Genomic DNA, 22,672 nt, shown 5'->3' with positions numbered 1-22,672 from the left:
ACCATGTGGACCGGCGCTTTGCTGCAGGAGCTGCTGTAATAAAAGTGAAGCTATTTCTGCAGACTTCCTTCACATGGCGGTTTATGGCACCATAAGGTAATGTGTTATATGGGTAGGTTAACAATGCTTGTGTCTGAAAATATTTGGTTTTGAACAGGTGGCGCACGCAGCAAAACGTTTTTTTTTTAATTTAATATTGGAGATATCATTTTGACATCGGACGTGATTGATGGCTTAACACAGCTTCTCGTTTTTTACAACGTCAGTGGACTGAGGCAGAGAATTGTTTATGTTTTTGAATGTGTTATTGTTGATTAAAACCTACAAAATAAGTTGTGAATGATTGATAAATGTTTTCTTATAATTTAGAGAATACATCATTACCACACACTAAATACAATAATAAGAAAAAAACTGGGCCCCAAAAGTGTGTGATGTGTAATAATCCCTGACTATAATTAACTAAATTGAAAGGAGAGAGCAATTCTAGAATTGTATCATTCATATTTTAATAAAAATGTTAATACACAATCAATAAATAAACTTATTTCCATGAAATCAAGCAAAATTATCTTAATATTGAACTCTTCAACAATGGGGTAAAGAAGGCCAATGCAACAAACGATAGAATAAAATAGAACACGACCATATGAATATAGTCAAGAGTCCAATAAAAGTGCAAGATTTCGTGCTAAAGCATCGAAGTCTGCTCATTTGAGTCCGTGCTGCGTCTCCTTGTGCCTCCTCAGGTCCACCTTCCTCTGGAAACCTTTCCCGCAGAGGTCGCAGCCGAAAGGCTTGAAGCCGGTGTGTTTCCTGCTGTGCGTGATGAGGTTGGAGCTCTGGCTGAAGGCCTTCCCGCACACCTGACACTTGTGCGGTTTCTCACCTGCAGCGGTAACGAGGTCACTCAGTTAAAAATATGTCAAATATGCCGAGACAATTTTTTTTACGCATCAATCATTGAGACACTCAACAATGACTCGTTGCATTCATCGAGGACTTCTAGTGTCTCACCTGTGTGGATGAAAGTGTGTTTTTTCATGTCTGACTTTTGGTGGAACCTCTTCCCGCAGTACTGGCACGGATATGGGCGCGTGTCCGAGTGGATGAGCAGGTGCGTGGACAACGTGGAGGAGCGCTTGAAGCTTTTGCCGCAGATTTTACAGCTGAAGCTCCTTTCCTGCAAAGCATGTGAAGTGTCAGTGTGGAAGGCCTCAGCACTGCGTGTATGGGGACGTTGTGGTGGCAAACAGCCATCAGGGTGTGCGCCTCATAACTGTTGCAGTAGCCTGGAGTGTTCTACCTGTGAGTGGACCGCTCTGTGCTGATCCAGGCTCACTGCGTGTCCGAAGGTTTTCCCACAAATCCCACATTCAAACGGCCGCGTCCCGCTGTGTGACCGCCGCACGTGCACCTCCAACCCGTGAGGCGTGGAGAACACCTTTGGACAAAAATACATTTTTTTTTTTTATCAAACTAAAATGTGAAAATAAACAGAGGCCTGCTCATCTATTTGCTGGTTACATTGTAGGTTTGAAATTGGACATAATGTCATATCCTGAACACTAAAACAACATCTCTAATTTGTAACAATATCAACATATCAAAACAATGTGGCTATCGTGGTTTCGGCCATGTAACACTCACCTTGCAACATTTAATGCACTTATAGGATCCACTTGACTCGATGCTCGAACAAATGAACTCATTTTCAGACTTGATCTCTGCAGCGCGAGACTTCTGCTTTACATCCACATACAGCTCGTCCACGTCCCGTATCCTGCAGATCTGGTTTGCCGTGGAAGAAAACTCCTGGTAGCATCCGGCCACCGGGCCCCGCTGCGCGTAAAGCGGCTCGGCGCCGCCGTCCTCCGCAGCGTAGGTGCTGGTCGGTGAGTGAGGCTCCCTGTGGCGGTGATACGGCCCCTGAACCAGATGCCTCAGCTCAGAGCCAGAGTAAGCCGTCCAGGAGTAAGGGAAGATCGGGACGTTGAAGTTGTGGCCGTCCTCCGCTGAGGGAGTTGAGCATTTCTCTGAATCTGGAAGTGGATTTGGATTTATAGGGTGAGTGGATGTTTTTACTGCGTGTTTTAAAATGTGATCATTTGGAAATGCGTCATGCGTAATAGTAGAGACAAAAAGAGAACAACTACAACCCTAAAGTCCCCACGATTACAATTAAAATAGTTTGTTAACTCAAACAAATAAAAAAAGTATGGCATACCAATGACTATAATGTTCATCTGACCCCTAAATAGAGAATAATATATATATATATATGTGCTTATTATTTGTTCTTCGTTATAATCAAAACTAATCGGTTGTAACGGTGCTGAGCATATTTAAGGTATTGACCCAAAGCCGAGGATGCCAACTGCTGGAAACTAAAGATGCCAATGTTTATAAGCTCACTGGCTTCAGGGTAATGCCACCCTGACAATTCAAAGAACACACAACAAACACAACAGTACTCCTCTGACACTTTTGAAACACATAAAGTCTGGATGAAAACAGACCCGGTGAGGAGGAGGGAGACGGGGGACGCCAGAAATCACAGTCGGAGGATCGGTCACACGCGCTGCCCGTGCAGCTCAGCGGGGGGCTGGAGGAGAGCGACCCCGCTGATAGCAGCCTGGACCCGGGGGACAGTCTGTCAGCGCCGGCGCTCACATCCTCCTGAGGCTCCGAGTTGGACTCAAACTCCGCGAGAGCTTTGGTCTCTAATAACAACAGAGATTAGCAATTGAACTGAAACTGTGCAACGGGAGAAGGAACAATATTTCACTTTTGATGGTGGAAGATGGGATATGATAGGATCCACGCTCTTACTGGAGTTATTCAACCATGTAGGTGCGTAATTACGCACAAGAAACCCTACCTGCGCACACGTTAGCCAGAATAGTGTCCAGTCCGCTGTAGTCATCGTCCAGGTAGCGGGGCTGGTGGTAGCTGTGGGCCCTTTTACTCTTCACTAGGAAAGACCTCGGCATGTTGGTCTGGTGTCTCGCTGCTGCTGAGGTCTGAAATCCTCCACTTCACTTCTCTCAGCTCCACTCTGCTCTGACTTTATCTCTGGACAGATTGGAACTCTGTTGGTTGACAGCTAGACGGTGTTGGGATTTTTGGCAGGCTATTACGCACGCGCAGAGAGGCCGTATCGTTTACCAGGTGTCACTGGGCAGCCCCCCCCCCCCCCACTCCTCACCCTTCACCCCAGGATCCCAGTACACGGGAGTGAAGAGGACGTATTGTAAGACCTTAATGGAGGGTGGACCACAGAAAGAGGAAGTTCGTGGATGTTTAAAGACGACACAGGCTTATGCTGGATGGATACAAATGATTTACTGTCTCAATCTATTATGTCAAATTCATTATTTCTACACAATGTTTATCTATATGTCCAATCAGTTGGAAAAGCTGTTTAAACATCACAAAGTAGATTTATATTAAAACCGAGATTGGATGTGTTCGTTTGATAGTCTGTGCAATGGTTTGTATTTTTGCCTAAACTCGAAATTAATTTAAAATACATTAAAAAAAAACTCTCTTTAAAGTCTGATGATTAAACCGGCCGGTGACGATGGTCATTTAATTGTCATTAGACATAAAAACGTGTGTTTTAGGGTCCATAAACAGGCAGACCGTGATGGATATTGTCCTATTTGTTGGACTGGTTGTAATGTGATCCTGTTAATGAGACGCGCACGGCCGCTCTGCACAACAGCCTGCTGGTGGGGAGCCGGCGTATCCCTTTACAGTTACACTGCTTCAGTTTACCCGCACTGACTCCAAGCTTATTGTTTCACAGCATTAAAACCCCCTCCCGACCAAATACGCAGTCCCAATTAGGCTGTCAGCTGAAGGAAACACGGGAGACGCAAGTGCCAACTGGAATATGAAAAACAAGTAAAAGAACTGAACCATCAGACGGGGAAAAGTTTTCAATCTGTCAGGCTCAAATCATAGCGAAGATTTGGGCTCCGTTCAAGGTCGGACCAAAGCAAAACGGTATCGATTTTTGCTCCCATGTGGGAACCGAGTTTGTTTGATGCAGCTGCAACAAGTTAGTGACCTGCAAGCAAAGCAGATAGCCAAAGCATAACGCTGGAACACATGTCACATACTCACACAGCACTGACACTGCAGGTGGCTGTATATCCGCTCTGAGGACACACAAACACAAACACACACTGTCCCCCGCACTCTGTCCACATTTGGTCTGAATGTTAAAATACAGTCACGAGCTGCAGAGACACACCACGAAACCCTCAGCTCCGCAGAAGACGCACGCACTCTTCCTTCCCCTCCCTCCCTGAGCAAATGTCCATGTTAGTCAGCCATGACAGTCAAACAAAAACACTGATTCATAACTGTCCATCTTTGGACATTTGTACAAAAAAGTAAAGTAAAGTTATTTTAAAGAATGGATACATTCGTTATTCTTATTATTCATGTTGTTTTTGTGTTCCTTTGTGGAATTGTTAATACAAAACGATACAGTTCTCTGTTCATTTGACTTTAGATCATTTCATGTGGGTAATTGGCATCTTTCATGCCAGTAAACTTGCATTAGAAACTCTGGTTTTTAGATGTTTCACCACTGTGTCCAAAAGAGAAATTATCGGACTTCATGGAATATTTAAGATCTGAATCTTCCACCAATGAGCAGACAGCAATTCATTCACAAACAGTGTGAGTAAAGACAAAACCAAACTTTTAATTTTCAGTTTTCCCTTTTGAAGTAACAGGATTTTAGACTTGAGCCAACATATATACACAACATTCATCAGGCATATGGACAGATAACAAAATGCAGCACTTTCTCTAGATTGGGAGGCTCACTCACATCTCATCAAAGACATTCAACCAGATATTTAAACATGTATTCAGTGCGTTCAGTCCACATATTATACACAAGCCCAGTTTGAAATGACATTAACAGCATTCGGATTATTCTCAAAACAGTGAGAGAGACACAGATGCAGTGGGTTCAAACTCAGAGTGACACTGAGTCAGAACAGGAAACCAAACGCAGAGTCGAGGAGACGCTATCGCTGTTACCACAGACTAATGTCTGTGTAAGCCCCCTCACCTCCCCACAGGCCTTGATTCTGGCTCTTTCAGTCACAGCAAGATTGAAATAGAAGCTCAATTGCAGTGATCACAGCCAGGGGAGCGGACGAGGGGCCTTGTACTTTTGCTTGGCTTTCCGCTTATACCTTGTTAAAGGTGCAGATCACAGTCGCACGGTTAAATAAAGATACTGCTGTAGAGCCACAAGGATATTTTCTCAAGTCTGGCCTCTTCAGGCCCTCGTGAGGACAGACTGAGGGGGACTCCTCTGTGTTTAAATATACCTGAAGCTTCAGCTTTTGTACCACATGCATGTGAACGTTGACCAGAGGAGCAGAGTTGCACAGCAGCTGGTCAAAACGTCGTCTTGATTTGAACCCGATGTGATCCAGTTTAGAGCAAGACAGTATCGGCTGAAATGCTACTGAGGCGACGTGTGACAATCAGGGGATGATTATGCAAAAAAGTAGCCCAAGTCAAGACAATCCAGTGACTCGATATGTTTTCTTTGCTTGTGCTACTGTTACGTAACAATATCAAGCTAAAGTTTGCTAACAGAAGATAACATTAGTCTGCGTATAGCAAATGGTACTAGAGTTGAATTGAGCAAAGGTTTGTTTTAATTCCCATGAATTCAACTTTTAGGAGACATAAAGAGATATTTCTTCCTTAACTTCAAGTCAGACTGTTAATAAATGAAACTGAAACTGATTTTGTCCTTGTAGATACAAATATAAATGTGTGTAAAAAGACATTCAGTCAACCTTTCTGCAGTTGTATACTCTTAAGACTTAGGATAATCATTTTAAACTAGTGGTCTTTTATATTGTACCTTACTGTAAAATACAACGCAGACTCAGTATACATGTCAATGTAGCTTATTGTGGCTAAACAGACTTTCCCATGGTTGATGTCTGTGTTTGGTCTCAGACTCTCAGTCTGAGCGTTAACCTCTGCACCTCCACTCTGCTGCGGCATCTCAATGAAAACCACATCATGCTATCTCATCCCCTCACAGGTTCCTTTGGCACCAGAACTCTAACCACAGTGTGACAACCCCCTCCCTCTTTCTTTTCAACTATCTCCATCCCTTTTCCTCCAGCTACAATCTGACTTTACTCCTTTTTCCTCAGTTCAACTGCACGCGGCCCAGTCCGAACCTCATGAGCTCTCAGCTGGCCACAACTGCAGCCGTCAGATAGGAACCGAGTGTGAACACAATGAATGATTTACTGGACGCTGCTGACCGCAAGACAGTTCTTCTTTCACAAAGGAGGTTCACAAATGTCTTGCTTTTCTCGCCTGCGCCCCCTTCACATCTCTTCTTCCTGCAGCGGTACAGGGGAGCTTGCATCTGTTTTACTTTTATTTAATTTATGTTAATAATTTAATTATCATTCTGATTTAACTCTGACTATTTATGTACCATCATGTACCTTAAATATCCTTAAACTTCACCCCGAGGTCAGCATGGTTAAACTATCTATGAAAAACAACAACTTAAAAGTGTGAAAAAAACAACAACCAGGAAGAAGCTCTGAAAAGAAACTCTCACGTTACACTAAACAGATGCTTAGATTTATGCTGTAAACACTCCACAAATCACCTTCCTCATCCATCACGGTGATCATCAGCTCCCCTTGTTTGCAGCCAGCCCGTTTCTGGTTGTAAATTTCCCCCCTCAAATACTACGAATCTCGTCGGGGGACGTCGGTGTGTGGATGTGAAGAAACCTGCCTGGTGCTTCCCGGTCATTGTGTGTCTGTCCTGGGGGGTGAAGCGGCCGTTTGAAAGGTCAGAGTTCAACAACCATATTCGAGCCTGCAGTTCATGTGTGTGTCGATGCATTTATGTCGCGTTGTGCTGGGTTGGATTTTTTGTTTAGATTTTTTAATAACTAGCTAGTTTCCACTGGAGATATGTAACTCATCTTGGCTGTTAAATAAAGTTTTCTATTTTTTTATTTTATTATTTACACCTTTAACCTAATTTCTTCACCATTTCTGGACTGTTCCAAGTGTCCGTTTCTTTTATCTTATGCTCTTAAATCTGTGGTTTGTGTCTTAAATGTATTTTCACACAGAAAACACTGCTCTTATCTGCATATCGTGTAAAACACTGGTCACATGCGAGGGAAGAAAAAAGGTTTCTGCCTTTACGTGGTATCTACATCTCGCACCATCATGTTCCTGAGATATATTTTATCAGTCATTAAATTACCAGAACTCATTTTAATTTCTGCAGAAGTGATTTGTTTTTTGGTGAGTATATGAAATGTGTGCCACAGTGTGTAATCCAGGACAAATAACTTTAACTGTGTTTTATATCCTTATCTTTCCAACGCTGTATGAAGTGGGGCCGCTTCACAAAGTATCTGCATGCTGCAGATGTAATTTCACCTGTTTGTCTTTATTGTTATGGACTTAGGGGGGAAATGGCTGCTGATCTTCACAATGCCTCAACCTGCACATGAAAATGCAATTAGCAGTGAGAAAGAGGCAGGAAAGACAACAGTGTGTGTCGCTTGTCAACTGTCTTCTTATCAGTGGTGTGCCTGTTAACACATTTGTTGACATGTGACTTTCTGCAAGTCATTTCTAGTCAACTGTAACGTTTAAGTCGTTTTAGGATGAAATCACTGTGTCGGCCGCAAACAAAACAAGTACTGACGGACCCCCTTGTTGACATTACATTAGTACGGGAAGGCAGAAAGCAAGATATTCAAATGTGTGGATGAGAAAAACAATTTCAAATTGAGATCGGTGGAATGACCATTGAAAGTGGACAGACGTACTACGAGTTTAACACTTATTACGGCCACCACACCCTCTGTCTCAGTGTGAATCTTCACTATTAACCGCTGATCGCCGCTGCAGACGGGTGACTGGACAGTTTCTTCTCTTGTGAAATCAGTTCTGCAGAAACAGAGCTTGGGCGGCTACAAAAAAGAAGCTGTCCACATGCGTGACTTTGACATTTCTTATCTAACAGCGAGAACATCTGCACCGAGACTGACGGTGTAGGATATTATCTATCGCCGCTCGAATGGAAAAGCAGAAGACACTGGTTCCCTTTTTTCAGTTGAGCTTTTCATAGAGCTAACAGATCCTCACACTGGTTCGCCATTTGACGGTAGTTCTTTGAGGGGTTTAAAACCTATCAAATGGACAGTTGACCCTTGTATAGGACTTAAGACGATAGATCGTAATGTGTTAATGACATTTAGCCTCCTGCTCTGTTGGTCCTACACTAAGGAAACACACAATATGTATCACACATTATAACAAGTCTAAACTTCAGACGACAGTCCTGTCATCAAAAGAATGAGCAGCTTTAAAAGCAGTGGTGGCACAGGACTAAGAGGCCTACATTTAGGCTACTCAAACCTTCTTTATTTTAGATTTACATTTTACATTCTTGCTCTTTACTTGGGTAATTCATATTGATGCTACTTTGAAATATTTTTGGGAAATGCACTTATTCCCTCCATATTGATACCACGATTATGTCTGTAGGTTCAATAGGAAGCTACATCCAGCAGTTAGCTTAGCTTAGCATACACATGTGAAAGAGTTTGGAACAGTTAACCTGGCTCTGTCCAAATCTGCCTTGCAGCAACTCCAAAGCTGCGTCGGCACCATTTCAAAAAGACATGTTGACATTTTGAGAAACACTCTTACTTCCGCTCTTGCCAAGATTTAGGTTAAAGATTGATAGCGCTCTCATGTTTGGGAAATAAATATGAAGCTAGCAGCCGGTTAGCTTAGCTTAGCCACTGTTCTCCGTTTCCCCTGTTCTTCAGTTTTACAGTGCAGACGGGTATCAGTCTTCTCATCTCACTCTTTAGCAAAAAATAAGCAGATTTGTCCAAAAAAATGAGAGTATGTGACTATTCAACACCGTCAGTCCCAGTCCTGTGCTCTTAGTAAAAGATCTCAATACTTGTTTTGACCATTATTTAAATAAAAAGAACACCAGTTATTTACTACTGTATTAACTAAGGGTATCTTAATAACTTAATTGATGTTGTACTTTCCTGAACAAAATAACCAAGATAGCCTGATCATTTTTTTCAAACCAGAAATTTACAAGGCAGGCAATCCCGATGGCTTGATTTGTTTGATATTGCTCCTGGTATGTGGGTCTGTTGAGTAATGCTGAGCCCTTTAATGACGCCAAAAGCATGACGCTCATCGTTCAATCACAACAGAGTTTAATGGGAAGGGGAACAGGAGCAACCCCCGTCTGGTGTTTGGAAATAGATTGATCTACAGTACAAGCCACATGTTAGTTTTACATTTTTTGTTACATGATGTCATTCTTACAAACCACTCCTGAATGTCAGCTCAGTCGGGATGTGGCGTCAGTGTATAAGTCATGCTGGTATGCAATAGCAGTAGCAGCAGTCCAGGTTGTGCTATAGTAGTGTGATCAGACGTTGAAATAATAGCTGAAGAATTATAGATGAAAAATACGAAATTTCCATCCATACTAACAAGGTTTTGGATCATCCGCAGTCCTTGACCCCAGCAAAGTGAGAGGTTAATATTAATAAGTACTGATACTGTATCAAGCACTCATGTCCAAGAGGACTTTAATGTGCCAGCAGTAGCTTGAGTCTATTTTCTAAATCAGAGGGAGTTTGACTGTAAATCTGTACATTTCACAAACACACATACAGCGTTTCAACTAGTGGACTGTAAAGATCCAGAGCGTTTTTTTTACTCACAATGTTAAACAAGGTAGATATGGAGATAACATCTTATCATGGGCGGCTAACTTAGATAAAGATCTGCTTCAGATTCTTATTCAACAGTCAAATATTGTGACCTCTCTCTGGATTTAAAATCCACCCAAGTTTCAGCGATTTCATCATTTAGACCTTTCCGTCCCAAATCATCAGCGTTTTTTTTTAATAGCTTGATTTCGCAACACGGATGGATGATACATCAGCAGATCTGCCCTTTACAGTGGTCAAGTTATTTGGAAAAATGTGCCTCATTCTCACTAAGTGCATCAAGTAACATGTTTGTAATTGGAAAATTACAAATCAAATGATTTATTTTAATCTCAATTTGCAAACTTAAGGTCCTTGTTGCGTGTCAGTGTTGCGTGTTCTTCCCTCCCCTCTGGGTTTCCCTTCAGGTGACAACAACCTGCATGAACTTGCAGATAATGTATCAATAATAATGTAAATTATTTATTAATTATTCATGCGTTCATGAACTCACCCTAAACTGGTTGAGACAAAGCTGATGTAACTTATTTCATTTGAATTGTTCATACCTTAACAAATGTATTTAATTCTTAACCATTATTAAATTGTCTGCTCTTATCTATTTCGTAAAACTTTCTGTGGCATTTATTGTATACAATGTGATTTGCATGGATGTGACTTTTAGCATTGCTATCATTGCCTAATTGGAAATAGCTAATAATAAAAAATTCGCTTGTGTATTAGCCTGATGTAAAATCCAGCTGTAGATATACACACATGTTCTTTATTTAGAAAATGTCAGAACCATTTTGTTTTTTACCAGCATGAACCGTTAATAAGTTACATAACTATGTCCATGATATTGTTTTATATTGTCATAACTTAATAATCACTAAATCACTGTTGGTGAAGGTGTGTGAACGCCGCAGTGTGTGAGTCCGCTGCTGCCCCCTGGCGGCGGCAGTGGCTCGTCCTCCGGGGCAGCAGGGGGCGCTGCGCGCGCACGAGACGTTCAGCAGACGTAGAGACGTTGCCGGGCCGAGCTTCCGCATCAGAGTCGATCTGAATCCAGGAGGAACGGCTGATAAATCCGCGCCGAAATGGTGGGTTGAAACTTCAAATAAACGTCCAGGGCAGGTGGTCCATGTGTGTAGAGATGCGTTTGATGGTGGACGAGTGTGGCTCGCGGTCTGGGGGGCAGATGTTTGCGGATGTTTGACCGGTGAGCCGCACAGCTCCAGCGTGGCGCCTCCATAGCTGACGACACCTCAGATGACCCTCACTGAAGAGCGCTCACAGCTAGCTTAAACCAAATAATGTTATACAGGACACCGTGACGCTAAAAACATTTCGCATGATACTTTCCCGCCCTACTTCTAGTGTGTAACATTGTGGCTACTTTTCCTTCTCAGGGCTTCGTCAAAGTGGTGAAGAACAAGTCCTACTTCAAGAGATACCAAGTCAAATTCAGGAGGAGGAGAGGTGAGAAGCAGTTTGTCTTCACAGCCCTGATTGTGCTCGTGCACCACACATCCATGCTCGTGTGTATCAAACAAAACTGCTTCAGTAATAGTTGACTCTTTGGTTGTTTACAGAGGGGAAAACCGACTTCTTTGCCCGAAAGCGTCTGGTCGTGCAGGACAAAAACAAGTACAACACGCCAAAGTACCGCATGATCGTCCGGTTCTCAAACCGGGATATCTGCTGCCAGGTCAGTGACGGGAGAGAGACCGGCTGACACGTACGTGGTCTCATCTTTTTAAATACTGACCTGGCTTAACTCAAAACGTGTCTTGCCTCGTCCAGATCGCCTATGCAAAGATCGAAGGAGACCAGATTGTGTGCGCCGCTTACTCTCACGAGCTGGCAAAGTATGGCATCGCAGTAGGCCTTACCAACTATGCTGCGGCCTACTGCACCGGGCTGCTGCTGGCTCGCAGGGTAAGAACACACACACACACACACACAGAAAGCTGCTGATGTCAGCACACAAAGAGGATCGTCCGATTTGTGCTGACGTTGCAGTTTCAAAGCTCAGTTTTTATTGTATCATATTCACAAATCATTTAAAAAAAAGTGTGTAATCATCACGTTTTCTTGCATCCTCTTTCCCATCGGTCTCATTTTAGCTGCTGCACAAGTTTGGCATGGACCAGGTGTACGAGGGCCAGGTGGAGGTGACCGGAGATGAGTTTAACGTAGAGAGCGTTGACGGGCAGCCGGGTGCCTTTACCTGTTACCTGGACGCGGGCCTCGCCAGAACCACGACGGGAAACAAGGTGTTCGGAGCACTGAAGGGGGCCGTGGACGGAGGGCTGGCTATTCCCCACAGGTCGGTACGATAACTTGAATGGCCTCATTTAGTTTGAGGTTATATTGTACGACCTTTTCACTAGTTGTGCGGTTTCAACTGAGAGAAGTTCTTCTGGATCAAAATGTCTGATTTTTAAATGATAATTTCCCTTGAGTAACACTTTGAGAAAGGATATTAGTTTTCCTTTTGCCTAAAGCAAATCTTTTTTTTTGCCCAGTTGGAAAAACTGGTGCTGTTTGTGGTCATCGGTTCTTCTCTGCTTCTTGGTGATGATACAAATCCCGCTGAGCAAAATGTAGTTGGTCCTTCATTTGCATTAGCTGATGTTTACTGTCCTTTCAAGACGGGGCTGAGAGAAGCGAGACGAACCAAAGCGCCCGTCTGCCGAATCCCAGTGTGAATGTTTGTCGGTGCACCAGAGAAGGATAAACGGAGTACATTGATTCAAATGGTTTACATGTGATTTCTCCGCCTTGTTTTATAGTATAAAACGGTTCCCCGGTTACGACCCGGAGAGTAAAGAATTCAACGCAGATATGCACCGGAAACACATCATGGGCATGAACGTGGCCGACTACATGTCGTACCTCATGGAGGAGGACGAGGACGCCTACAAGAAACAGTTCTCTCGCTTCATCAAGAACGGAGTCACGCCGGACGCAGTAAGTTGGAGCTCTTCGCTCAACGAAACACACGGCAGCAAAGACATAATTTGTCCACCAGAGAGCAGTAACTAGTTTTGACACTGTAGATTGTCGCTTGGTACACATCTTGATCACCATTGATTCTGGATACATTTTAACCTTCAAACCTGTCTAAGACGATAGTGAATGCTACGTCTGTGGACTCACGCTGCGCCACCATGAAGCCAGCGCTCGAATTTACACATTTGCATAAACCAGCACTTTCACACATGCATTATTTATATCACCTATGTTTGTCAAATATTCAACTGCTGTGTTTGCTGGTCCTCTGCTTCTTGATGATGGCACAAATAACACGCATGTTTTTGTCAGGTCGAAGAAATGTACAAAAAAGCACACGCCTCCATTCGAGCAAACCCCAGCCACGAAAAGAAACCCGCAAAAGAAATCAAGAAGAAGAGGTGGGTTTTGTTTTTTCCTTGATTGCCGTTTCTTTCTCCGAGCCAAAATGAGTGATGATGCAACCTGAGTCAAAATTGATGAAGTGGATTTTCTGCTTTCGAAGCCAAATATGACATAGCCGTTTTTTAAAAATGTATTCCTCAAATTATACACGTTGTAGTTTCACCGATGTAACCTCGCCGTCTTGCAGTCGGTCGGGTTTCTGAGTATGAAATTTAGCATTACATAATTTGTCCACCAGAGAGCAGTCGTACATTAGTTTTGAAACTAGATTGTTGCTTAGTACTGAGCAGCAGCACATTTTCTACAAAGAAAAATAATCCCACGGCACACCGAGAACCCAAAATAAATTGTCAAAAGTCACATTGTAGGATAATACAGCAACTATGGTAAGTAATTGTTGCGCTGCCCACTGGCATGGAAGAGTTTTTAATTACTAGGCCAGCTATATATTGCAAACTCGGATGCTTTTGTGGCAACTAAATTATTTTTTAGGGTTGATTTTAAGTGGACTTGGACATTTTCCCACGGCACACATGACGATATCTAACAGCACAGTTGTTGTAAATCACTAGCGTAGTACATATCTTGATCACAGTTGTTTCTAGATTCATTATAACCTTCAAACCCGTCCAAGACAATAGTGATTGTTGCGTCTGCGGACCCACACTGCACCACCGTGTAGCCCAGTGCTCAAGAATTTCACATCTGTGTAATTAGTGCATATTTACACGTGCATTATCTATATTGCGTATGTTTGTCAAATATTCGCCTGCTGTGTTTGCTGGTCCTCTGCTTCTTGATGATGACACAAATCCCGCTGAGCAAAATGTAGTTGGTCCTTCATTTGCATTAGCTGATGTTTACTGTCCTTTCAAGACGGGGCTGAGAGAAGCGAGACGAACCAGGAGGCACAGTTTCATAAATGCCTTCGACGTGGAGCAATAAGTGTTTGTAGTGCAAGTATTGAATGTCCGCGCTGGGAAGCTCCCGGTGCCGAGCGGACCAACCTTTCCTTCTGGTGTGCTGAATGCTAATAGTGCTGCTGTTGTGTTTCTTTCCGGGCAGGTGGAATCGCGCCAAGTTATCTCTGGCACAGAGGAAGGACCGCGTCGCCCAGAAAAAAGCCAGCTTCTTACGAGCACAACAACAAGATGCAGAGGACGGTTAGCGCCTCTGCTGCGACGACATTCACATCACAGGCAAATAAATTTATTTCAAAACTCCCGAGTTTTTGTCTCTCCGTCAATAGTTTTTGGAAGAGTTGTGTGCCGGGTGGTTTTGGGGTTATTATACTCTTTATGTCTCTAATCCGCCTGAATGCCTCTCTGTGGTGCATTGTAAATCAGACCTGAACAGATTTGAGGAGTTACAGTGACGTGGTGTGAAGTTTATTTGTGCAAAAATCATGCTGGTCTCTTCAATAGGTAAACTTTTTTTCTTTTTTCTTTTTACATTTTCAAAGTGGAAAAAAAAGCAGCATTGACCAGAAGCTCAACATGCTTTCCAGGTCAAGTCTGTTCTGAAATACATTTAAAGTGGTAAATCAAGTCAGGTTGTCAACTCGGTCACAGCAACTTCACAATGGCAATGTCTGGAATGGAAAATACTCTTTATACAGCATTCAAGTGCGACCGCAAGAGTCGATCAAAATCTCCACCTGGACGGTGTTTAACATTCATAAATGAGTTCAGCTGAATCTATGGCACTGAGACAAAATCCAAAAAAATGTGATACAGCACATGACCACAAATGTTCTTTTCAGTGAGTAATACGACATTCATGAACCAACTTAAATACATTAATATTCCTTGTGTCTATGCAGCATTGACAAAGTCACTAGTGTTAAAAGGTGGAAAATGTACAGCTGAGTGAAGTACAGACTCACAGGAACATCCCTGTGGAATATTGACAAATACCATCATGTCCACCTTGAAGCCAATGAAGTGCCTCACTTTATGATGCAACTGGGTGACGGGAACGCTTCAATGCTCCTTGTACAAAGGCGTTGCCATTTGTTCTTTTTAATTTGTCACTATTCTGTTGGCTTCGTGTTTCAAGGTGAATTTCAAATAAACCCTTTAAAAAGACCCAAACCTTCAATTTTTGTACAGCCTCTGTGGCCGAAGCCAAAAATAGATTGCCACAATGTTGCACTGCGTGACGTGTTCCTTCATTATGATGGGCCGATGCCACAAACCGTGTCCTGCTGCTGTAAACAATCATTAGTGCACTAAATGCAGAAATTATTTGCTCTATTCGCTCCGATTTGAGTAACCTTTGCTATAAAAATACAGTGCCCTAGTACATTTCTTTCACAAGTCTTAATTCTGTTACCTGTTCTGCAAGATGTTTACCCTCCGTAAGCGTCAACGGGTTTAAGAAATCCAACACACTCCTGGTTTTGGTCTTATGACAGAATATCAACTGCAGAATCATTTAAAGGTGCACTCCCTTATTATGCCACTGTGCTCAGGAGCCTTAAGAGTGCGTTACACTTTCAGTTGGAGCTTTGTACAACTCAAATATATCTGATTTTGTGGTTGAAAAACAGCAATGTGATCTCTCGGCTCTTGAGAGTAACAGTAAATCTGCTTCCAGGTCAGTTATATCGGCCGTGCCCACGAGACATGCCTCTGTTGTGACTAATACAATGTAATGTGGCTGATGGCAACATGCGGTCATTCAGTTGATTTTACCTCCGGAGATGGAGGATGTAGAGTCTCCATCAGTTTGATCATTCGTAAGTGTTAGGAGCTGATTAAAAACTACTTCATTCAATTTTTGAAATTCCTAAAATCACAGCATCTTTAATCCTCCGCTCCAGGCGTGGAGCTGAGATTTCAGAAGGACTTCCTCTCCTCGTCACGAGTCCTTGGTGTGCGAGATCTGTCTCCACAGCAGAGCTTTCAAGTTGTTGAGAATAAGCGAGTGCTCCATGTTCATCTGTCCAGCATTTCCCTTCAGAGCCATGCAGGCGTACAACTGCCTCTCGAGCTCCTCTCTCATCCCTGACGGCGCCCCGCGCAGGAGGTAGTCCTTCAGCGCGCTGCACGCCTTCGCCAAGTTGGGCCGAACCGGCTCCTCCCTGCACCGCTTTTCCGCCGCGTCGCACGACGTCTGGCAGTCGGCCCCGTGCACGCAGTCGGCGTCTGTCTCGCACTTCTGCGCCCGCATCGTGCGCCTGAACTCGTCCTCGGAAACCACCGCCAGCGTGTTGGTCAGACGGAGCTCGTGGCGGTCGGTGTAGCCGAAGTGCGCCGCGGCCAGGTCGCAGATCAGAAAGCTGCCGTAGGTGCCGTGGAAGATGTCCTCCACCAGCTCCAGGAGGCCCATGGAGATCTTGGCCTTGCGAGGCCACGAGGGCGTGAACCACTGGTCCATCGTGCGCTGCACGCTGCTTGGCACCCAGGAAACCAGCGGCCAGGGGAGGGGCAGCCCGTACAGGGGCCCGTAAGGGACTCGCTCCGTCATGTATAGGTCTCCGCAGTAGCCGAGGAGGCGAGGGGTGTGTCCGCGGTCCTGGAGCAGCAGGCCCAGAAGCACCTTCCAAAAAACAAAAGCACACTTGTGTCTCCTCAAACAGCTCGAGTCCTTTCATGTTTGCTGTCACTTTTCTTTTTTTTCACACATCTAAAACGCCATATTTTGTGCCACAGATAACTGGCTTGTTCTCCTACCTCGTTCATCTGCAGTAGGGCCCATGTCGAACGGGCTTCCGGCAGCGACACCCGGCCATCTTTGTTGCCATCAGCGACAGAGAGGATCTGGCTGACGAGGCTGGCGAGATTAGCCTGCTCGCCGAGCTTGGACTGATGGAACGAGAGGGACGGAGACTTGAAGAGAGGGCTGTTTCAGGCTTCATGCCACAGACTGCAATATTTGGCTCCATATGAACCTCTCTGAGACGGCTCCTTTACCTTCAGGTGGTTGAACACCATCTCTCTGAACTTCTCCACCGACGTGCCTCTGGTGGGCTTGTCGAACACGGGGGTTTCCCTCCGGGGCTCCGGCTCCTCCCCCAGCTCGTAGTGCACCACCTCGCCCAACTTACAGCGGATGATGCCATCGTGGTCCCCCCAGCTCCCCGTGTACACCTGGAAACCAGAATGTCAAACAACCGGTAAAACACGCTGAAAACAGCCGGCGGTCGGCGAATCTCAACTTCATCCGAAAGTCAGACGAGTTTCCTACTTGGTTGTTCGGCAGCGTTGACAGACACCTGCTCATGTAGAGCGTGTCTTTGTCGCACAGACTGCTGCAGGCCGAGCCATCGATGATTCCCTTCCTGTATTTATCACACTTGGAGGAAGACAGAAAAAGTAAATACATGTGATTTAATTCATTATATTCATCCATTACGTTAAATGTGTGTCTGATAATCTGAGGGAATATCACTATTCTAGATGTTAAACGAACTATTTACAACACATTTTAGTCGCCACACAGATTAAGAATGTATCCTGATGTTTCCTTAATTCATTTTCAGACGACCACTTCTAAAAAACTAAGGTTGACGCAACTTTAGGCTTGGTGTTGCTCGTGCAGTGGCAATCGCAAAATAACAGTTGAAAACAAACCAAGCCATTACTCACAATGGCATTCTTGCACTCGTGTCCTCTGCACAGCTCCGTGTAGGTGGAGTATTGCACGTAGAGCACCCAGCTCCCCACCAGCACCGTCAGCCATGTGAGAAACAGGTACTTCACCCGTACGAAGGAGATCCGAGCCTATGGAGGCCGAGCAGAAACAGAAACTCTTACGATTAATCCAGAGCCTGAAAACATACCTTTCAAGAACAGATAAGCAACTTAACATATTTATATTCACCCTACTGTGCGATCTTATAAAAAGGCACAGTATGCTGATGTGAGCCAGACGTGTACTCCCTCATCAAACATGATGGCGACAGCACGGGGGTGTCCCATCACAAGGAGCTCCACGGCTGATTAGTCGCCATTTGCAACAATAGCTCATTAAACTGGAAACTGCGGATCTAGCCTGTCCAGTGTCACATGCTATTCTGGCATGAAAATATATCGAATTAGTGGCCGTGTCACAGGATGCACACGTCACGTGACCCACGGGGCCCGTTTGGACAAAGCTGGTCCTGTTTCTGTGACATTGTGTAAGTTAATGCAGTCTGTGACTTATTTTCCACAATATCAACACATCATTCTTCACTCAAGAAAAAACTGTAGGTGAAAAACAAAGATCCTAAAATATACAGAATGAGATATTAAGGCCAGAAGATTAACTCACAGAAGAGCCGCATGTCATTCAGTGAACAGAGAACAAATTCCTATCAAAAGTAGTGAGAGCCTAATCTTAAATTGCTATATTTGCTGTTTAAAAAAACAATATTACATCATGTCCATGGACAAATGCAAATCGATATATTAGCAGCGAGTAAACAACTGCAATGCGAGTAAAAATAAAAAAGTTAAAAATAAATCAGGAGCAGTTGTTGGAAGGCCCAGTGGAGCAGCCACAGCAGGAGACTTGCACTAAAACCAAACTGCAGTGAGTTTTTCTTCCAACGACGGCAACTGCACTCGGGAGGATAAAGAGGTTTTGATTCTCGCTCAGATCACATGGTGCGACCGGCTTATGCTGTGTATGTTTTGGAAGCAGCTGTTGCTCTCAACTCTGCTTCGTAAGCCCCCCCCCAAAAAATATGAACTTGAAACACAAATAAGGTTTTTCATGAAATCTGTTCACTTCCCCGCGTTGAGCTACAGACTTCAAAGAAAAGCTCAGGGAGGGAACAGGAAAACCAGGACAGGAAAACCAGAAAATTCCTGGATTGCGTTCCCCTTTGGTGCATTTCACCAAATCGTCAAACGGCAGCAGCAGGCTGTTGGAGCTTGAACAGCAGCTTACGTATACTCGAGCTGACGTCTCCTCTGCACAGCCGCGTTGTTTTCTTAAACGCTCTGTGTCCCGAGGAGATGAACAAACAGATAGTGGGCCTCCGGGGAGGGAACTGGAGTTATCAGGCGAGTACAATTCAACGTCCCACCACTATCTAGACTGACTCCTTGGCTCCGCCTGTATGAGCGAAAACGGAAAAAAATAATTTGTGCATGAAACACACAGACGTTATGGTTGGGGGGGAAAAAAGCCATATGTGCACATCGACTGTGTGGCGCTGTGTCTCAGCAAACACACGCTTAAGCCTCCGAGTTAAAGAAGTGAAACCCGAGCAACAAAAAGCTTTATCCTTCACTTAGTCCCTATGGTCCCTCACGCTGTCTCCTTTTCCTTGAAACCTAATATTAGGTGTTTGTCTTCGCTAAGATAACATTAATTGATCCCACACAGTGGACTGAAATGTCAAAACAGCAGTTGAATAATACTACTGTTGTACAAAGCCTAATACAGCGGTACTATATGTACATAAATGCACTGTAGTAAAGTGTATTGTAAAACTGCCAATGCAAGGTGGCCTCGAGTGTGAACTGAGTAAGAAAAGTTAAGTAAATAACAAAAAGGGACACAAATATTACACTTGAAGAAAGGAATAAAACCATATAAAATGGATTCTCTAAAATGAAAAAATGTCAAAGCTAACACAGTTAGGTGGCAGCAGATGCAATATGATAATACTGATGATAATCAGAGCTGGTGATGTGTCGTGCCGTCTGTGGTGCGTGAGTTCAATGAGCAAAGTCCACGTAGTACAAAGCCCGTCTGAAACCTGTCAGGGTAACCAGCCGTCAACAGTTAGATTCAGTTACCGCTCATGAAGTATTGACTGCTTACAGTCTGGTCACTCCAACAGGGACATGAGACCTGCAGTATCACATCTTCATACACTGTGGATGAAGCAGCCCAGAGCTGTCCTCAGGGTCTCATGTAGATCGGTCCCATGATGAGACATCCATCGTTTGCATCATCCTTCTCTATTCTACATCCTCTATGCACAGAATATCCTCAGGACCGAGCTTTTCCTGTCTGCAGTCGAGGTGTCGCTGCCCCAAAAGAACACGACCCAAAAACAGGGAAAGGTCACAACACTTGAGACCCGCCAGTTGGTATCGGAGACGGGAAAGAGAAACAGTCACATAATCTGAAACGGGCTCTCACGTGGCTTTTTCAACTCGGGCACTTTGACAAAAGCTTCGTCGTACTTCATTGTAGGACGTTTCTGTTACGAGGCCGCACTGTGTAGTCCAGTACAGTGGTTGTGTAACACGTGTTGGGGGGAAATGGTTTACTGAGTTAAGATAACTTTAGGACAACTAAACCCGAGAATCCCTTCAAATCTGTAACATGGACTGATGAAGAGAAAAAAAACAGTTGAAGAATAAAAACATTGTTCTGGTTTCATGCGGTGATCCAGATAACTGTATAGACTTGCTTCTTGGAGACTCCATACAAACCATGTCCAGTACCAGACCTGAATAACCTGACTCTGCCAACACATTTTGGTGTGTCGCCATAAACCGGTAGGTCCGCTGACAAGACTCCTCTTAAATTTGGTATCCAGAATTTAATTATGTTGCTGTGTAAATATAAAAGCCAATTAGTGCATTTGTGTGTGTGCGTGTCTCTCTCTCTCATTGAACAAACAAACTCTGCACCAAAACAGGGACAGAAGCAAGAACACAGTTATAAAGAAATTACACAACAAAATAAACATACACAGGACCAGTGTGGCCAGAAATGTAGGTTACTGTGCTTCCTTTTTCCATGTATAGAGATCTCCTCAGGCCTGCAAGAAATCAACTTCTGCACCCAGTGTTTAAACGAGTACAGGATGAAATGTAGCCTTTGTGGCTGATCTGTGAAACACTGGCTAGTGTTGTATAAAGCTGATTACATTTTAACCTCCTGAACTCTACTGTAGACTCTGGACTGTAGTTCATGCTCAAAGTTGTGATAGGTTTACTGTACTGTATGTAATGTAGTTTACTCTCCCCCTCCCCTCCCCCCGAGAGCAAATGCAACCTTGTATTCTCGGAAACTCCCCATGGCTGGGACTAGTTACGGGCAGCAAGCCACTGGTCCCCAAATGAGAAGGTTCAACCTTATTATCCAACCAAAAGGATTCCTGCTGCTCCGCCACTATTGAAGGTGATGAGACAACAGGGAGCTCTGAGTGCAAGTCCAGGCATCTTTCCAGTCAGATGGAAGGAGAAGAAAACTTGAAAAGGGAGTGAGATGAAATCCAAACAGAGATCCCTCCCTAGTCTGGGTAAAAAAAAAATGTAAAAAAAAGTCCTGGCATGGATTACCATTTTCTCCTCACATGTTATCCACACTCTCAGCGGCAGGCCCGACTCTGTTCTGGATCATTAACCTAATCTTTTTTATCAGTAGCCACATTCCTCAGATGGAAACAGCGCCAGATATCCATCAGAACAGCCCGGGAGACACTGGCAGCTGTCAGTGGTATGTCACCGCGACCACCACGGTACGCAGGTTTGCAGTCAATTTAAACACATCCCGCAGTACACGACGACAATCCGAGTAACAGAACATTTATTGGACAGTGATATTACCTGAAAGTAGAAAGACTTTTTCACCCAGGCCCGTGGAAACAGACCCTTCGCCATCACAAAAATAGATCATCTCAATACGTGGACCTGGCTGTGGGAGATCATCCAAAACACACCGGAGATTGTCTTCCACATAAAACGACCCGTCTCGTTTACAGAAGCGGATGAAATGGTCGCATTTCACCAGATCTGAGCCCCTCTATGGTGCACGGCCCTTGGACTGTCGTGTTGTCTTGTCCTTGTGAGTCGCTCCGATATTGCACTTTGCCTGCGCCTTTGCTCTTTGCAGCAGCTGCTGATTTTCAGCGACATACCTCAAACTGGCCTAGAAAAAAAAAACCACACGCAGGATCACGGCGCAGGCGCAACCTGGTTGTCTACAAATAAAACGTTTTTTTTTATTGTTCAGGTTATCAATCAAATTGTCAAAGATGCTTCCGCGTGAATTCGCCGACGCGCTGATATCAATGAGTCGTTAATCGTATCGTGTCTGTTGCTTAACTCTGAAGCAATGACCGGCTCAAGCTTGCCATCATGAGAAAATGTAACTTCCGCTTCGCATTTCACAATAAAAGCTTCTTTTTTTTTTGTTTAAGAAAAAACATAACTTCCGGTTATAACAACCAGAATAAAAAATGACCCGTCAACGGACACATGATGCTGCAGCGTCGGCGAGTGTCCACAATTGGCACACGTGTATCAATCACTGCCTAACTAAAAGTTTAAACCTCTTGAATAACCTACATTTAAGCAAAAATGTCTACCCATTTACAACCAATGCCTAGGATGTTAGTTTGTATTTTAATACACACATACACAAGAAAATTCCGCAGAAAAGATACAGCGTTCGACCCCTAAATATGCATATATTGTTCTAATACTTCTTTAAGAGGCGGAGATGCTCTGTTTAGTAAATGCCCTGCCTACATTTTCAAATTTTTGAAAAAAAAGAAGG

General features: G+C 44.0%; 3 protein-coding genes across 3 annotated transcripts; 1 reads left to right on the top strand and 2 right to left on the bottom strand.

The window, feature by feature from the left end:
• Window positions 1-710: 710 nt before the first annotated feature.
• Window positions 711-2,993, bottom strand: gfi1aa (growth factor independent 1A transcription repressor a). Its single transcript, XM_068571364.1, has 6 exons — window positions 2,882-2,993; window positions 2,520-2,723; window positions 1,651-2,042; window positions 1,307-1,444; window positions 1,018-1,183; window positions 711-889 (listed from the first exon to the last, which is right to left on the bottom strand). The coding sequence occupies exons 1-6, from the start codon at window positions 2,991-2,993 to the stop codon at window positions 711-713; spliced, it is 1,191 nt and encodes a 396-aa protein (XP_068427465.1).
• A 7,773-nt stretch (window positions 2,994-10,766) lies between these two features.
• Window positions 10,767-14,443, top strand: rpl5a (ribosomal protein L5a). Its single transcript, XM_068568821.1, has 8 exons — window positions 10,767-10,896; window positions 11,206-11,275; window positions 11,389-11,504; window positions 11,600-11,734; window positions 11,923-12,125; window positions 12,592-12,769; window positions 13,124-13,212; window positions 14,282-14,443. The coding sequence occupies exons 1-8, from the start codon at window positions 10,894-10,896 to the stop codon at window positions 14,382-14,384; spliced, it is 897 nt and encodes a 298-aa protein (XP_068424922.1). The 5' UTR covers window positions 10,767-10,893; the 3' UTR covers window positions 14,385-14,443.
• Window positions 14,444-14,588: 145 nt separating this feature from the next.
• dipk1aa (divergent protein kinase domain 1Aa) lies at window positions 14,589-22,286 on the bottom strand. Its single transcript, XM_068568822.1, has 6 exons — window positions 21,721-22,286; window positions 17,809-17,943; window positions 17,408-17,515; window positions 17,134-17,310; window positions 16,894-17,025; window positions 14,589-16,759 (listed from the first exon to the last, which is right to left on the bottom strand). The coding sequence occupies exons 1-6, from the start codon at window positions 21,772-21,774 to the stop codon at window positions 16,079-16,081; spliced, it is 1,287 nt and encodes a 428-aa protein (XP_068424923.1). The 5' UTR covers window positions 21,775-22,286; the 3' UTR covers window positions 14,589-16,078.
• Between the last annotated feature and the right edge of the window lie 386 nt (window positions 22,287-22,672).

The sequence above is a fragment of the Clinocottus analis genome, unplaced genomic scaffold (genome assembly GCF_023055335.1).
Source record: "Clinocottus analis isolate CAN_PGR_092001 unplaced genomic scaffold, fCliAna1.0.p SCAF_11, whole genome shotgun sequence".
Classification (NCBI taxonomy): domain Eukaryota; kingdom Metazoa; phylum Chordata; class Actinopteri; order Perciformes; family Cottidae; genus Clinocottus; species Clinocottus analis.
Note: the sequence above shows the minus strand (reverse complement) of the source record. Positions and strands in the feature narration are given on the sequence as shown.